The sequence below is a fragment of the Hypomesus nipponensis genome, chromosome 9 (genome assembly GCF_054491055.1).
Source record: "Hypomesus nipponensis isolate SF chromosome 9, ASM5449105v1, whole genome shotgun sequence".
Taxonomy (NCBI): domain Eukaryota; kingdom Metazoa; phylum Chordata; class Actinopteri; order Osmeriformes; family Osmeridae; genus Hypomesus; species Hypomesus nipponensis.
Window position 1 is genome coordinate 21378671 of NC_140369.1, and position 18637 is coordinate 21397307.

At 43.8% G+C, this 18637-nt stretch overlaps 1 protein-coding gene and 1 long non-coding RNA gene across 2 annotated transcripts in view; one reads left to right on the plus strand and one right to left on the minus strand.

The window, feature by feature from the left end:
• Window positions 1–4109: 4109 nt before the first annotated feature.
• pik3c2b (phosphatidylinositol-4-phosphate 3-kinase, catalytic subunit type 2 beta) overlaps window positions 4110–18637 on the minus strand; it is a 102414-nt gene continuing 87886 nt past the window's right edge. Inside the window, 9 exon segments of the mRNA XM_084704004.1 lie at window positions 4110–4908; window positions 14174–14302; window positions 14401–14507; window positions 14848–14935; window positions 16104–16221; window positions 16385–16509; window positions 16637–16838; window positions 17277–17386; window positions 18304–18460. Of these exon segments, the coding sequence (XP_084560130.1) occupies window positions 4717–4908; window positions 14174–14302; window positions 14401–14507; window positions 14848–14935; window positions 16104–16221; window positions 16385–16509; window positions 16637–16838; window positions 17277–17386; window positions 18304–18460 (1228 nt within the window). The 3' untranslated portion in view covers window positions 4110–4716.
• LOC146273460 (uncharacterized) lies at window positions 7576–8545 on the plus strand. Its single transcript, XR_014766426.1, has 2 exons — window positions 7576–8132; window positions 8365–8545. It is a non-coding gene; the product is annotated as an uncharacterized LOC146273460 (long non-coding RNA).

The following is an 18637-nucleotide window of genomic DNA, read 5'->3' on the forward strand; positions in this document are numbered from 1 at the left end:
AATAAGAGAACAGCGTTCAAAGCTAGCCATAATCCCTGGAGGCCTGACACTGCAGCCATTAGATGTCGGAGTAAACCACGCATTTAAGGTAAATTAACGATTATCAGAGGAGTTACAAGCTCTTTTCCACTCAGACTCCGAAGACAGTGAGTTTGACGGCTTTCCTGCAAGTGATGTAGAATCAGATTGACTCTGAACAGAGCATGGGCAGCTGATCAAATACACCATATTAGTTGATATATTTGAATAAAAAAACATATTAAGATTTTACTAAATTAATTGTAGACTACGGTGAACATTTGTAAAGTTGTAGACTTTATAATTAATTTTACTTTGTTTTTATTGTTTTTATGTAAAGCACCTTGAGCTACAATTCTTGTATGAAATGTGCTATATAAATAAAGTCTTACTTACTTACCGACTTTATATTACTTTGGAGGCCTACGTACTTATATGTACCAATAGACCAATTATTAACCTACGTCACACAACTGTCAAGGAGGCTCAACTGCGCATGTCGGTTGCAAAAGACGAACTTCTCCCCGGTCTATTACACTTGGAGTGCCGATCAGGTCATCATATATCTCTGGCCCTAAGGGGGAAATTTGCGCTTCAAATAGACAAGTCCACAGATGCTAGTGGCCTTTGCCAACTGAGCGCTAAGGTGAGATACGTGGATGAGGACAAATTTACAGAGAACTTTTTATTTTGCAAAGAACTGGACAAATATGCTACCTGAGATGAGATATTCAGGGTGACAGACGAGTACTTGAGGAACCATGATCTCAGCTGGGATATGTGCATAGGTGTTTACACTGACGGGGCGGCCTCGATGACCGGTCGGGTCAAAGGCTTCGTAACGAAAGCCAAGCAGAAGACCATGGTAGCAACGCATTGCGTGTTGTATCGGGAGGCTCTAACTGCAAAAACGATGCCTCCCTGACGGATGTTTTGAATAAGGTCGTAAAAATAATAGGGCTGTCAAACGTAACGCGTTAATAACGCGTTAATGCAATCGCACTTTAACGCGGAAAAAAACAAATAGTGCCGTTAATGCAGGTTTCTTTTTGACCCTGAGAATCACCTGTCGTCACATGACTTTGACTGCCGACGGTAGAATGATGGAGGAGAGGGCCTTTAGCAGACTCCCACCCCTCGCCCCTCAGCTTGAAGCAACAGCCCTGATGGAAGTAGGTGGTATTGCATTTCTTGTTAGACATCCGGCTATTCCGGTCGTTTTTATTCTATTAACTCCAGTCAACATTTACAAAACTACTAACATTCTGATTCCGCTTCGGATGCCATCAAGCGGGAACTCTCGTAGTTAGTCCTTCACTAACCATTAAGCATTCAATAGCAGAATACTAGCGTGTTATGGGCAACAACAATTCACCCTGTAAGAAATCAAAAGGACAAATTTAGCCGTTTAGCTCCATAGACTCCCATTCAACATGCACTCGCTTGCGATCACCCCCAGTGGAACTCTGGTGTAACTGCAACCAAATTTGGTACAGTGGGGCTTAATAGGTAGCCTGGCTCTGCCGTCCTACGTACTTCCGCTCAATTTGGATTTTGCTTCTGTACTAAGTCTTGGCGCTCGGCTCTGAAGTCAAATTCCAGAAACACATTTTTTGTAGGTCCAATCAGCGAACAGAGGGAATGGCTGAGAACGATGACGTTAATGTTGTGCACTAGTTTGAGTAGTTCAGTAATGGCGGCGGAGAAAGATGCAAGCGAAACTATTCTGCGGTTGTGGCAACGCTGCCGAATATCCATAGGTTAAAGCCGGAGCAAGAACATTCCTTGCTGAGTTTTGTTGGTGGTCATGATGTTGTGGCCCTCCTCCCCACGGGGTTCGAGAACATTTTGATTTTCCAGCTACGGCAGCTAGCTCCGTTACAGTAGTGGTGAAGGAGTTGGCTAAGGCGAACGCTTGCGATTGGTTATGGCAAATCAAGAGTGGCTCTGGGCGGATCCGACCCTGTACGAGGGTCTGGTTAGGACCAGGCTACTTAATAGGGAGTGGCAAGTCTCCTTAAACAGGCTCTGATAAAAGTTTATGGTCCAGCATCAAGCCTACGGCAACTCCCGAGGGACAAAACACCCTTGTCCGTTGTCACATACAATGGTCTGCTACAGCAGGCTATCTTCAGGATTTGCAAGCTAGCTAAACTTATACTATATCAAAAATAATTTAGTAGACATAACAATGGATGTTGCCACTAGATGAGTGACTTGGCATTATTTCTGGACATACTATCCACAGCCGAAGTGTGTTCCACAATGCTGTAAGATCGCCTATACTTGTGCATTGCTTGGTATTGTAGCGACAATGCTCTTGGTACCCAGAATGCCCAGCCGCAAACTGAAAAGCTACTAAGTTAAGTGCATTAGCTTAGTCAAAGAGTATAGAAGCAGAATATCAATATAAGTTATTTGGCCTAGTTAGATAAGCATAGTTTGGAGTTCTATTGTTTTGTTCGTTCTGTTTTGATATGTGTAATACTATGGTGTGTAGTTTAGATAATTTGAGTGTTCACCCTGATTGGGAATGTTGTCTCGTTAGATGGCTATCCAAGCTGTCCGCTGTGATGGTGTGTCTGGTCAAATAATCAATCTTGAGCGTTGTTCCGCACAACGCTAGCCGGCGCAACCGTAACGTTGTTTGCTTTTAAAGTGCGGGTTATATTGCAGTGCGGTTTATACTCCGATTTACAAACACTAAGTGCTCATCCTGAGGGGGTGCGGTGCACAATGCGGCTTAATTTCCCAAAAATACGGTATTCATTTTCTTTGCTTGCGTAAACCAATTATCTCGATGAAGTAGGACAGATTAAGATTGAATGTGGAATTTTTACATTCTGCACAGAGGCAGGGTTTCAATTCAGATGAAAATACACTGTTTGAAAAGAGTGAAATGGGAACAGCGCATGGTGTTTCAGTGCCAAAAAACTGTTCACACACACAAACAACAACAGTACGGATCGAGTCCCCTCAGGTAGTACAGCAGACAGTTTCATGATACTGTCAAATGTGTAAAAACTTCCACCCAGTAGTAACTAACTGCTTGCACTGTAACATTTTTGTGAGGAACAGAACAAATGGAAGTACATGATTGACTAGTAAAACTGTTCTCATAAGGTTACCACATAAACACAAAGTCTGTAACTACTATGTTGATGTCTTTTGAATGTGAACTTTACAAAACAATCTACACACGTTTTCTCCAGCACACACTCAACACATACACCCAGAGCTGTGGGAAGGCTCATGCAAAACAATATTAGTGGATGCATTTAAGTTTTTTAGCAAACATGTTTGAAAAATAACTACATTATAATAAAATATGTTCAATGTGTGGATTTCCCCCTATAACACAAAGTATGCTACATCTGTGTAATCTCAATGTACAGTACTACATTTGAAACACAAACAACTAAGCGTTATAGCAACAGTGTCTCTGCTTGGATAGATCAGCTATTAGCATTAGCATCAAACTGGTTAGGGAGCTCAACTGTACAGCTGTAACACAGTGGCTATACAACAACAGGGCACTCCTGTGTTCTTTAGTCTAGGACACACACTTCCTCTCCTGTATTCTCTAGGACACACACTCCTGTGTTCACATCTCGTCAGTCTGAATGGTCTCCCCTCCAATAATCGGTTCACAGAAAAATGAGGTAATCCAGGTATTCCTAACTCTCTGTGTTCATCCGCCCAGCTAAATCTAGAACAGATCACTTCATACCAGCCAACTCTACAACAGATCACTTCATACCAACAAACTCTAGAACAGATAACTTCATACCAGTTAACTCTAGAGCAGATCACTTTAGACCAGCTAACTTTAATGCCGATCACTTCCTATCGGGGGAAGAGAGGATAGGAGGAGGAGACAGTTCAGAGATGGAGATACTTGTGACCTCCAGGACAGACAGGAGACACTCAGACAAACCTGGGCCAGTGAACCAGGCCTGTCTGTAATGTGATAGGCTAGGGCCATACCATAGGCAGGTCAGGTGACTAAATATCTACCATATCATACAAGGCAACCATTTTTTAGTTCTTACCATCTCTAAAAGCTTAAAGCAAGGAACCCAACCAATTAATCAAATTTAATATTAAGATATATTTGCATGTTTCTATAGCACATCAATGCGAGTAAGCCTACATACACAGTTATTAATTCATACACACACACACCACAACCAGGCAATCCAACTGAGCTTGGCAATCTAGCCACATTAAACAAAAGAAATAACTTACTATAAATGTTCTCTATAAAAAAACAATCCATCAGACTTGTCGACGGACGGCTCGTGTGGTCCTAGGAAGGCCCCCACAAAGTAGGGGAAGGTCCCATAGTCATGGTAACTAGCGAGGCATCTCTGTGCAGCACAGTTTCCATACACATTTTTACTTCACCGTTTTAACCTTCTTGTGCTGGTCAGATTGGTACATTTTATACTTCTGAAACTTCTAGAGGTTGAAACCCTATGGAATACAGTGTCCAGTACTAAACGTCTTCATCTTTGAAGCTGTCTATACACAAACACACCTCGCTCGGGACGAGTCACACACATACAGACACTCACAGTCACATAGGCATCCATTCAGGACACCCACACCCCCACTGGGGGGAAAATCTGGAAAGACTGTGACACTGTCATGCTGACACAAACACACTCCTTCTGTCTCACACATCCAAATACACTGTCAGCGGGGGACATCGGTGCCGGGCGTGCCCAGCGCGTGCCAATCCACCCAATGCTGGCCAGGCGCCAGGCTCTTCAGGGGGATGAAGGCCTCGCCCAGCAGCGTGTTCTCCCAGAACGCCCCGTCACCCAGAACACGCAGGTGGATCACACGCTGCTGCAGGTCCCCCCGAGGAATACGTTCATACACCAGCTGTGAGAAGGAGGGGGGGTGGAAAAGAGGTAGAGACCGAGGAGGTAAAGAGAGGGGGAGAGGAGGTAGAGAGCGAGGATATAAAGAAAGAAGGGGAGGAGGTAGAGTGAGGTAGAGAGAGGGAGAGACGAGGCAGGGAGAGGTGAGAGATGTAGAGAGCAAGGGGGAGGGGAAACAGAGTGAACAAGGAGAAGGGAAAATATCGTTTAGTGCATTTACATGCACACTAATACGTCAATCATAAGATAATCTTTTATTAGTCCCACAAAGGGGAAATTCATAGGATTAGAGCAGCGCAGAGAGGGCAAACGACAAACCAGAGTAAAAGAACAACATAGTGCAAAACAACAAAGTAGCAAATCAAGTAAGGATAATAATAATATGACTGAGTAATTAAATATATTGCACAGATTTTGTGTTTGCTGGTCTACTGTACTTGGCTACTATAACCCGATAATGGCAATAATGTGATTATTAAACTGATCCTGTAAATGCCTTTATTTGATTTCCAAAGTCGGGTTAAGGTCTTAATCTGCGTATTCATAACCTGATAAAGTCACCTGGATTTTTGTCCAATCATTCGATTCTTTAATCCATTTAAAAACCTTACTCTGCTTTATTGCGGTTTTTGGAAACTGCCCATGTCTGCCACTTGTTATGAAGTCACAGTGGGTATGGTTAAATTTAGCCTACCTAAATAAACAACCACATACATTACATCTGCATTTTGTAAAGAGCTTGAGCTAGCGTAGGCGTAATGAGCATAGACGCCTGAATCATAAGATTACGATGTCTTCCACTTTCCGTTACTCTACTATTAAAAGTAACATGAACGCCGTTGTCATTTGATTCTGCATCAAATAGGCTACCTAAAGTAAAATCCTTTTTACAATAACATACAATAAGCTATCCTCAAACAAGATAAGCAAAATAACTAGTTGTTAACACGGAAAAAGGATAACTGTGTTTCTTATACTAGTATAATTTGACCAATACGCTGTTCTCATTGGTCCAGAGACGTTCTCAAAAGTTAACAAATCCGTTTGTATACCTCCTGACAGTTCGCAAAGGGTAAACAAATGTTTTTTTACGGTGCCTTGGAGATGTAGCGATTGACCTAAACAACGTGACATCTGCTCGGCAACAAAGTATAACTATAGCTCTAAGGTAAGTCTGATGGCTGAGCACATTTCTTGTCAGGTATTGTGAAATGTTCATTTCAGCGGCTCGTAACACATTTTCTATTGTAATGATAATATTTGTAATTGTAAATAGTAAAAGCAATTACTGCTTTTGTTTTTACTGTGCTTATTTAACTGTAAAGCTGACATTTACATAATATTATTAATATCAAACTACTGCATGTGTATGAGTTCGGCGAAAAATCCAGGTACTGTAGTTATGGATATCGGGATATCCAACTGAAGGCAGAATCACCGGGTAGTCACTGATCCAAGTAGAGGGAGCTAACTGGTAGGGATCTGCACCGCCAATAAATCCTAATTTCTCAAAATATCGACCCTTTTCTTGTGGTCCAAGTCCTTCCCTATATGCCTTTGGATCTTGGACGCGTTTTGATGACCATTTTGGTCGTTTAGACATGGCTACAGTTGTACCAAAGAGTATAGAATATACGTTCTTTGGTTGTACTCCGTTCAGTTGTTTACACCGAGTGCCTCCAATATGGCCGCGTATCCGGGCTACTTGTGATGGGAAGTTCGGTTCATTTTACTGATTCGGTTCTTTGAATCTCGTTCTCGCGGGGGGGGGGGGGGGGGGGGGGGGGGGGGGGGCTATAGGTCCACTGCAAACACGTATGATATTCTCATGTAGGTTAGTGCATGACATGTGCACCAGCAGATACTATTTCAAAAGAAATCCCTGCATTAAAATAATGTATCATGAAATTGTATGATTTGGTCATGTATTATCACACTAGCATTTAATTATCACGTCAAACAATTACACTGCACTAAACTGTAAGTGTAAATGTAAAGTGAAAATAACAAAACCAGTCAGTATATGATGACTTGAGCGAATATCATTCACGTCTTACTAAAACAGCGGCCACGCGAAAGGGAATAAGGAAACTGTTTCCTCTACTAAAAAATACAATGCGGGTCACGTGAAAAAAGGATCCAAAGACTCGTAGAAAGACCGAGTCGGGAAATGAATGAATCGTTCCTTTCCTCTAGCTACAGAGCCTTTTCAGGTCACGTGAAAAATGATCCAAAGACTCGTAGAAAGACAGAGTCGGGAAATGAACGAATCGTTCGTTTCCTCTAGCTACAGCGACCTATGCAGGTCACGTGAAAAATTATCCAAAGACTCGTAGAAAGACCGAGTCGGGAAATGAAGGAATCACTCGTTGAGAGGACTCGTTACTCCCGAGTCCTTATAAGGATGTGTTCACAAACGTCACATCACTAGGGGCTACCACCCAGAACGTGACGTCGGTGAAAACCCTCTATATGGTTTTTGCACGGGTCCACAAACGCCTCTATTTGTTACCTACGGTCTCAGTTAACAAACATTTAAAAAAATCTCTGCTTACAAAGGCGTTTGCAGACCTGTCGAAGAGTAAACATTTGCAGTTTAACGTGTGTTTGTGGCGCTAGCATGCTCGTGCAAAAAGGTTGTTACTTACTAACAAGTAACCAGCTAGACGCCGAGCAGAAGTTTGTGGTTAGCTAGTGTAACGATGTAGCCTGGCTGCCAGCCCAACTTCTCCCCGCCCACAAAAAAATTTGGTCTGGAAGCTGGAGGGTCTCATATTGGGAACAACTACATAAAACCGGATATGGACGGACCAATGCCAGGGCGGGCTTTATACGATGATGGACAGATGATCAACAGTAACGTAATCAACAACGTCACGAAAGAACCCTTGGGTTGAATTCGTTTTCAACAAACAACATATTACGTTGCTCTGATAGGTTGTAGGTCTATCCAATTGAGCGAAGAGGCATTTGTTTTACGAGTTCGGTTGAAACACGCCCCGTAGTCACAGCCCAACGGAGAGTTTTCAGACTCATATTCTGACTAGAATTATGAGTATGACAACTTCAGGCTAGTAACGATGTGAATACGGAGTTAAATTACTGCATAATGTTGGGAGTTCACGCCATCTACTGGCCTTTTATTGTAATTACCGGACGAATGCAGCCGGCAGCAAAACTGGAATTCTGGGACGGTTACCACAGAATTGGGGAGAATGTCTGTAGGTAAGTTGGGTGAAGAACTGTTGGATCAAATATGGTTTCAAAAGTGTATTTATTGTTATTATTTACTGGAAAAAGGTTAGATTTATGCAATTGTTTGGATTTGGGTATTGAATATAACTTTTTTTCGTTTGTTTGATTGATTAGCCATGTTTGATGCTAGCTATGTTATTCTGCTTTAAGTTTAGAAACCATTTCTCAGTGAAACCATGACACGTGCATTATTCCGTTGCAGGTACTTCACTGTTAACCTTTTTATGAGAGTTTGTATCGTGTAATAAAAAAAAATACACTATACGATCACAGCGGTTACCACAGAATTGGGGAGAATGTCTGTCGGTTTAGAAACCATTTCTCAGTGAAACCCCGACACGTGCATTATTCCGTTGCAGAAATAAACTGGTTACAATTCCTAACTGCGTGTGACGAGTGGTTGAGTTGGAGGACGGAGTACAAAGGTCACACTAGTCTAGTAGGATTCAATGTGGTGATTGAATGAAACATACAGCAGTAGGGCCGATACAGGAAGACACAGCGACACATTGTTGCAGAAGGATGATGGTGGGTAAGTTTTGTCCGTGGAGTATACAACGATTAATAAAAATAATAATGTAGACGCATGTATTGAGTAATCGCATAACTAATTACACATGTAAACGGAGTAATCGTATTATTGCAGTGGCGATTTCTTTAAGACTGCAAGGGATGCTCAGCTTCCCTTAACATTTAAAAAAAATCATGGTCAAATATTTACAATTCTGTTAATATTTTAATTGCGTTAGAACACGTTCATATCGAAGACGAGTTCGTTCAGAATCAGCTACATATAATAGCAGGTCGACTGACTGATTTCTGGCTCATACATTACCGTAGCGCCACAGTGCATTTCCCTGTTGAAGCTCAGCTTCCATGGACTTTAACGGGGACAGTTGTTTTCAGTGTTTCGAAACTATACGGTCATTGGATAAATGCTGCGATTGTGTCCCACCCTGGACGCTCAGCGTCTCTGGGGGTGAATGGAGTGGGCTGGCCTGACGCTGGGCTTCCGCCTGATGATTGGAGGGTCTGTCGAAAGACTGCATCTCCTTTTGATTGACAGCGATTTTGTACTATAAAACTTGCCAAAGCTATTCAAGCTCCGTCTCATCACGGATTTTGCAACTGTAGTTGAAAGACAAACTGCAGCAACCTATTTCTTGGTATTTGCTTGGTGAAATTGTTAGCCAATTTTCATCATACATTTCACACAATTATACATCACATTCCTTGTTTTAATTTAACCTAATTGCCAAATTTCCTTCAGGTTTAATATTTTTTCTGTAGTTTGTTCGTTCATTCATTCATACAGTAGGCAAGGCTAGTGTCGTAGGGGAAAACTAGCCAGTGAACTGAAAATGTATTATATGATGTAAGCCGAAAATGAGCTTCCCCTATTTGAAAGACCAGCAGCCGCCACTGTATTATTGGCATAAAACAAGCAGAGCTGGTTCATGCAGGGGACGCGCAATCTAGCGTGTCACTAACAATTGTCATCAAGCGTCAAGGCAAACCTTCCTAATATGGCGTGGTATATAGCAGGGATCCCGGCACTTGCGTTGCTAGTGCGACACAGACATTCTCGGTCTCCTGCGTGTTCTCGAGTCAAACGCTGTGTACGATCAATCTGGTTCCTAGGTGGCGTGAGCATAATGTGTCAGGTAAAGGCCATTGGCCTACATGGTGGATTCTGCTGTGTGGGCTGAATCTTTTAGAAACGCTTGGTCAAGTGTAGGAATGTGGTTGTGATTCGGCGGGACACCATGGGATGGGATATGTTTGTCTGCGGGAAGCACGGCGTTTAGCAGAAGCTGCTGTATGTAGCTAGGGAGGACAACCCGTTTGATTGTTTTTCCTGAATACGTTTAATAGTATTCTGGGGAATTGCAGTATTCAATGACATCTTAACAATTCTAAAATATTTGTGCACGATGATGTCAACTATGTTGCTACATGTAGACGTTTAAAGGGGCAATTGACTGCAAAACCGATTTTACCTTGTCATAGTTGAACAACGACAGTTTGGTGGGTAAAATGAACACACCGTGAATATCAAAGTCCATTGACACCTCTTTCCTATTCAAATCTCAAAAAGAAAAAAATTGTCTGTAAAACGCTAGCTTTTCAACAAAGCTACCGGTCCTACGTAGGACCGGTGATCGCCCTCTTATTGGCTCTGGTCTGTATATTTGTCACGCCCCAGAATTTACATCCAGACCAGCCCGAGGTAGCGTCCATCTCCGATACGAGGTTAGCTGCGCGCTGCTCTGTGTAAGCTACTTATAAGGAATTACAAAGAAGAACGTTTTGAATTATAACAAGGATATTGAAACGGTCGTAAATGCTGTGTTCCAGGCTGTAGCCTACAGGGAAGGCTATAAATAATATAGCATACCAGGTAGAATGCTAAATAAGTTTCTACACACATCAAATGACTCTAGCTAGACTAGCTGTAGTTGGCATTAGAAGGGAAGCTTCCAAAAAATAGCCAGAAAACGAACAGCAGTCTGGCTTATTGCTAACGCCTGTCTAGATAATCTATTTGAAAGAACTGGAGAAAGGCAGGTGCTTGATACAGGATACGGTAGCATTGCTAGTAACTGTTACTAGGAACACCTAGACTGTAGGCATGTAAACAAGTTTAGCCTGCTAACGCAAGAGCATAGGTAGAATGTGTGATAATTTAGCCTAGTTTATTGGCAATGGGGCTAACGTTGATTCATGTTCCTGACTGTGTTTCATTCAAATAAATAACCTGTGTAATGTAAAACTACAATTCACGATGCATGTTTGTCCAGATCTTGGTCATGTTATTTTTCAGCAAATTATTTAGAGCTAGCTAGTGTAAAGGGCCCTATTATCGTCCACTCTAAATCTCCAACGTTCGGGGCCCCATTATCGTCCACAACCGTTTCTTTCGTTAATTTCTTAAAGAAGATATGCAGCAGCAACGAAATAAAGTAACTCATCGATATGTATACATCTTATATTGCTGCACACCAAATTACAGCTTCTTACTTTGACATTTGAGTATGTAAATACGCTCTAAAACCGTATGTGTAGCATCTGCCTTCCGCAGCGTCAAACTGACATTTCTCCATTGAAAGTGGTTGGGTGGACGATAATGGGACCCCCTGACTAACTGCTAAAATCAGGAAAGTAACATTTCTAGGCATATCCTGATTGGATTTCAAAACCGGAATGTTATAATATAGCTGTGTATCTATACATTAAAGTACAATGTTGTGACATAACGTTTTTAATTTGTATTATAACGACATTTTGGTAACATTGCTAACGAGCGTCGAGAGCTAGGTGGACGATAATGGGACCCCTTACGCTAGCTAACTGAAGCCGAGTAGAATCAGGATATGGTTTGGTTGCTAAGCTGTAGCCTAACGTTCTACCCACCCAAGTCAATCCAGTTTGCTTCAACAACAGAAGTGGAAACAAGTAATGTTATCATTTCAAATGATATACAGTCAATCTGTTGAAAACTAGTGTGTAGACACAATAGATTTATTTGCGCGTTTTTATTTCAAGTCTCCAACTTCCGTGTTTCAGCGAGTGCTGCTGTTGGCCGTGTTGCGTTTTTGCTCCCCAGCTTCACTCGTTGAAAACCAACCAATCAGCACGCAGCTCATCTAAATATTAATGAGCATACCATAAAAGGAGAAAAGCTAGTGTTTTTTCCCGGGAACATTTCAGAGGATCTGTCAGTGGGCATAGAACAGCACCCGGACCATTTTCAACCCAACCAATGTTACATACCCTATTTGGAGACCTTTCTCCAGTTCTTTCAAATAGATTATCTAGACAGGCGTTAGCAATAAGCCAGACTGCTGTTCGTTTTCTGGCTATTTTTCGGAAGCTTCCCTTCTAATGCCGACTACAGCTAGTCTAGCTAGAGTCATTTGATGTGTGTAGAAACTTATTTAGCATTCTACCTGGTATGCTACATTATACAGGAAACGTTAGCATTGCTAATAAATGTTAGCACAACATCATACTGTCCTTATAGCTTGCGGTTGCAATGAGCATACGGTCGTAACAGCACCTCTTTCCAGGTTCAGCTTCCTAGCAAATCCTGCTTGCAATTGTCCAAGGTTGTCAAAACTGTCTTGGGTGAAATGTTCAGAGCAAATGAATTATTGAGTGTCGAACTTCGCCGGGATCTTCTCATAAGACAACAGCAGCCATGCCTGTTGAATGTTTGGCTCCTTGGGAAGACTGTGAGTGTTAGCCTTCCCTGTACAGCCTGGAACACAGCATTTACGACCGTGGTCCATTTTCAATATCCTTGTTATAATTCAAAACGTTCTTCTTTGTAATTCCTTATAAGTAGCTTACACAGAGCAGCGCACAGCTAAACTAGTATCGGAGATAGACGCTACCTCGGGCTGGTCTGGATGTAAATTCGGGGGTGTGACAAAGATACAGACCAGAGCCAATAAGAGGGCGATCACTGGTCCTACGTAGGACCGGTAGCTTTGTTGAAAAGCTAGCATCTCGTCTCGTCTCGTCTCTCTCGAAAAGCTAGCATTTTACAGCCAAATGTTTTCTTTTTGAGATTTGAATAGGAAAGAGGTGTCAATGGACTTTGATATTCACGGTATGTTCATTTTACCCACCGAACTATCGTTATTCAACTATGACAAGGTAAAATCGGTTTTGCAGTCAATTGCCCCTTTTAAAAGCATATTATTGGCATCAGGATCATTTCAAACAGTCATCGCTGTTTTGACTTTGGTGGCTGATCCATGATAGAAAGACAGAAGGAGGCCCATTTAATTGCGCGTTTAAATGTTAACAATGTGCGGTTTAGTGGGCGGAGAAAGGCACTGATTACCCGATGACCTTCAGGTTTCGTAAATACGACGTAAACTGAAGTTTCACAGCGTGCGCAATCTGCGGGTTGGCCATGGCGCTAATAACGCTACGTTTGCGAATGTATGTATGTGAGGCCCTCTGTCTGAGTACTGATACGTATGTTATGCAAGTTGCTTTGCGTGGTCTTGCCCAAAGGAATTCAGGGCCAGGCTGGCCTTGTGGTGTTTGTGCATCAATAATAAAGACTTGAATGTGACCTTGTATCCTATCATTGTGGCTGTCTGTCGTGGGGTAAATATGGTGCAGGAAGAGGATCATTGTGTCTTGTGATAATGAGGCACAGTGAATATAATCAACCAGGGTAGATCCTCTGTGGCATTTGATATCAGGTAGAGACGTCTACAAGCTGGACGTGCATCATGGGCAAGTGTTTTGCGGGCTGCATTAATTCCCGGGTTAGTAACAACGTAGCTGACGTCACGTGTCGGTCAAGCACATTCCAACCTTTCCCAATCTTCTCAGTGCCTCAGTTGGGAGAGGCAGTGCTTCGCTTCAATTCAATTCAACATGACGAGATAAAGCTTAGGGGCACTGTCTGCTCTGAGCCACATTTACTTCAGTTAGCATAGCAACTCTCACTCGCGTCACTCACACACACAGATACGGCTCAGGACGCGTCTGCTGAACACACCTGCGAGGGTAAGTATGGCGAACACAACACTCATATCATTCACATTTCCTAGCACCTTATGGGCTCCACATACACGCAGCAGTCTCATACATTTGTCTCGTCTGGCATGTGGTTTGTGTTGGGGAACACTCAACATCTGCCCAGATGTCGAGACTGTCGCAGGAGACAGTATTATCAGTTGGGTGCGGCAGGGAGCCGCTGCGAGCACAACCATATGCCAAATCCAATATTACAATTATGTTTTGTATTGTGTGGAATAAAGTATCAGTAACAACAATACTGAGTCATCCTGCCTGAACCGACAATTAATAGTAATCGGGTTTCTCATGTTAACACACTCAATGTTGTCCCCATTCTAGCGTACATGAACAGAAGTAGGTCTGCCCTGGTGTTGTGTGAGTTTGGTTTAATGCGGATAGCTAGCTAGCTTAGCCCCACATGCATCTCTGCCAGGTGTAACTTGGCTGGTGATGGGAACCCTCCTCACCATCTCGTTGTAGGTGGGGTTGCAGGTGCGTCGCGCCGCCTTGGTCTTCCTCTTGCTGGTCTTCTGGGGGTCGGGGAGGAGGTAAAGTTTCACGTAGGGGTCCGGGTCTGACCCGTCCTGCAACGGTTGCTGAAGACACACACGGTCAATCACCATGATAACACATACAAAAAGTGTTTATGAATCAAATCCCTTTACACATACAAATCTCTGTCACACATGCTCACCAGGCCTCGGATGTGCATCACCATGATGAAGAGCTTGTCACTCTTGAAGGAGATGGAGAGTTTGACCTCCCCCACCACCCTGCCTGAGACCGGAGCCCACATCATCTCTGGAGGGGGGGGGGGTCAAACAGCGTTAATGTTTCCTCAGGCAAGTGGATAGAGGCCGAACACCTATGTGTGTGTGTGTGGCTGTGTGTGTGTGTGTGACATGCCACGTCACTTTAGACACGTTCAAACATGTGAGTTATCTTGACGATCTGAATCGATTGCCTGAATAAGTCATGTGTTTGTGTGAGCGTTTGTATCTGTGTTTGTGTGTTTGTTGTGTGTGCGTGTATATGTGTTGTGTGTGTGTGCATGTATGTGTCTGTGTGTATCGGTCTGTGTGTACAGTTTATCTATACATGTTTGCGCCCATGTATATATGCTTGAGCGTGTGTGTGTTACCGGAAGGTCTGCTATGAAGTGCGTTCACCACTGTCCCTGGTCTCTCATCCCTTGGCAGAGGATGGAAGAAAGTGTAGATGAGGTCACACTAGGGAGAGGGAGAGAGAGAGATAAAGACGTTATCAGAGAAGGAGAGAATCTCCAGGACTCCAAGTCTGATGTTCTGGGGCTTCACAGTCAGTGGGGGCTCACTGACCATGTAGAAAATAAGGGTAGGTTACAAGCTTGAACTAATTGTCAGTGTGACACGTTTGTCTGTGTGAAAGTATGTGTTAAAGTGCCTTGTTGGTGAGTTTAAGAGATATTCTGTTGAGGTTGGTGAAATAAAACCACCCTGGTAGCAAATCAAATATCAGACTCTCTCCACCCTGACAGAGAAAGAGAAAGAGAGGGGGCAGAGGCAGGGAGACAGACAGAGAGAAAGGCATAGAGAGAAAAAGAGAGAAAGAGACAGAAAGAGGGAGAAGGGGGGAGAAAGGGAGAGAGACAGAGAGGGAGACATACCACTCACCAAGGAGAAGCTCAATTCTAAGAATTTGGCCAAATCCCATTTCTCTGTCTTTCCCCTACCCCTTCCCTTGTCCCTCGAAACCGAGTAGTAAGGGCTAGGGGTGAAAACAAACCCCTATGAAATGAGCCACCACTTGGTTACGGTTATGTCATCATACATCGTCGTCTGCTGGCTGCTATGTCGCCAGAGGCAACAAGTGTTGATCACAATACGATATGTGTGTTGATTACACACGTATCGATTAGGGCTGCAACAACGAATCAATTAAATCGATTAAAATCGATTATTAAAAGCATTGGCAACTTATTTCATTATTGATTTGTTGTGTCGCGCGATTATTACACCACTCAATAAGTTGCGGAGATGTTTGAGTATTTAAAAAATAAAGTTTCGTTGAGTGCGGATTTTTTAAATTCAGCACCTTCAGCCAGGGACGCAGATCCTCAACTTTGGTTGGAGGTCAGTGCAAAGTAAATGTCGGCCCACAACACTCGGACCTCTTCTTTCCATGGTCAAAACAATGATAATACAGGGTCTGATTCTGTTTTCTCCAACTTTTATGGCAGCCACGAACTGCACAGTTTATGCTCTATTAGCCTAAAATTTGTACCAGAGCCTGTTTAATACATTCTCTTGTAGTACCTTTATAAAGCGGAAGTGTGTGTGTGAGAGATAGAGAGAGAGAGAGGTATGACGTGTGTGTGACGGGAGGGTTGAGTGTTAGTGTGAAAGTACTGCGGGTTACCTGAGCGACGTCGGGGCTTGTGTGTACCAGATGCCAGACGTATCCATTCAGCTCATCTTTCCTCCGGTCAGCCATGGCCTCCCCCCGTCCACGGCCAATCACGAAGCGGCTGGGAAAGCTAAGGAGGGAGGAGGGAAGGTGAGAGGAGGGACAGGAAGAGGAGGAGGGAGGGGAGGAGGGAGGCCAGTGGTTAGCAGTGACACAGTGAGTGACTGTACAAGTGGTTGTATTGTACATGCGTCTGTGTGTGTATGTGTGTAAAAGTGAAATTTGTGGATTACCTAGGGAGCTTGGAGGAGGGAAAGAGGAGGCGGAGTTTGCTGTGTAGCTCGTGGAACTCCTCAAAGCTCCTCTGGACCAACACTGCCACCTGCTGGCCCTCTCTCTCCACCTTAACCACGTACGCCTGCATGCCACACACACAGATGTCGTGTCATACTACAAGGCAATGTTGCAGACAAGTATTGCGCTGCCACAAACACATTTAACACATTAAAACATCCCCTGTGCTGGTTTGTGGAGTGACAGCGTACCGTGCCCTTGCTGGGTGTGTACGTGCGGACGTGACGACACACATAGAGGTTGCGGATGGCGCCGTCGCTCTTCAGCGTGTGGATACGCGGTGCAAAGGACAGCACGGGCCGCTCCTCAGACGAGGAGAACTTCATCTGGGCCAGGTTGTGGATGAAGAAGTTGAGCTTGGTGGCCACACTGCCTAGACTGGACTCTATCAGTCTGGGGGGGCGAGTGGGAGATCAGAGCAGAGGAAGAGAGGAAGGGGAGAGAAGGAGAGACAGAGGGAGGAGGAGGAGAGGGAGAATGGGGCAGAGGGAGTGAGGAAGGGAAGATAAGGAGAGAAAGAGGGAGGAGGTGTAAAATGGGAAAATGGGGCAGAGGGAGTGTGGAAAGGGAGAGAAGGGAGAGATAGGGAGTGTAAAATAAGAAAGAGGAAGATCTAGAATGTGCGTGTCTGTGAGTGTGTGTCAGTGTGTATGAGTGCATGTGTAGTTTCTGTATGTTTGTGTTTCTGTGCATGTGGGTGTTTGTTTTGGGTGTATGTGTGACAAAAGTGTGAAGTACATGGTGGCGTCTGCCTCAGATTTGTGGGGTCTTGAGTTTTTGTGTGTTTGTGTAGATTGTGGATGTAGTTTCTGTGTGTGTGTAGTGTGTTACCTGGTGAAATACATGGTGGCGTCTGCCTCTGACTCGTGAGGTCTCAGGGCGTCGTATACATACTTCAGGTCGTCCAGGTCTGAGAGCTCCGGGATCCCACATGACAACATCTACACAGGGGGGAGGGGCATGTGTATGTGTGTGTGCACTCCCCAGTCCATACAGGTCCAGGAACAGGTATGTATACATGGTGTGTGTGTGTACGCTCACCAGTGCTGGTAGGCAGGGATGTAGTGGGGGCTTAACTCACGTAAACGCCATTTACGCACCTCCCGAAATTCGGAAATAGCGTTTATCCACCTCTAAATTGCGTTTATGCGCGTTAACGCACATTTAAGTTCCCTGCGCCTCGTATTCTGCCACCAAAGACTAAAATTCATATTGTTTAACATATAAACGCTGTGTAAATCATTTAATCTGCGATGTGTAGTCTGTGACCCTCCAATCAATGCGTTGCGGCTGTGACACCAATCAGGACGAAGTATGTACACACATACATGTTGTGGATTGGTCTACCTGTTCGGAATGGATTAATTAGCCATGGATATCAGGCGATTTTTGAAGAGACCATCGAGTGCTCCCACTCCCACAGATGCCCGCAAAAAGCCTGAAGTACAGAGTAGGCCTAAGATCAATTCACGTTTGTAAACGTTGTTTTGGTTCGCACAACATCGCATTAAGACAGGAACAAACGGCTAGCCTACATAACGTGCTTTCAAATACGATGATGCAGATACAAGCCAACCTCACAGGTTCCATAAAAATAGGCCTAATGAAACGTAATAATAAATAAATGAACAGGGTTCTCAATTCTCTGTGAAAGGTCTGAAATGCGTGTCTCACGGTCAATGCGTGTAGTTTTTCGGCAACCGTACGTTCGTTACTAGGTAAGCAAAAAAGACGGGGGGGGGGGGGGGGAACAGACGTGAAATTCAGAGTTTACCCACCTCTAATTTTACCACTACACCGCTGCCCGTAGGTTGAGTAACAAGTGTATGTGTGTAGAAGTGTGTGTATATATACTTACCAGGCCCAGCAGATTGAGGAACAGGTGTGTGTGTTTGCGTATCAGGTTGTAGGCCTCACAGCAGAGGTCTACAAAGTCATGGAAGCGGCTGGATGGCTTGTCTCCTCCATTGATCACGTACGCCATGTCAGAGGTGAACACAAACGGAGCCCGGTCCCTGCCAACCACAGTACGCGGCACACACACACCAATCAGAACACAGGACCAAATTTCTTGGAGCGGGCCACTTCTGCTCATATTGACTTGTTATTGAGAATTCAGAGAGAATTCTTTTAAATGCAGTATAAATATACATATTAAAGTGTATTCATTATATTTTATGTCATCCAGCTAT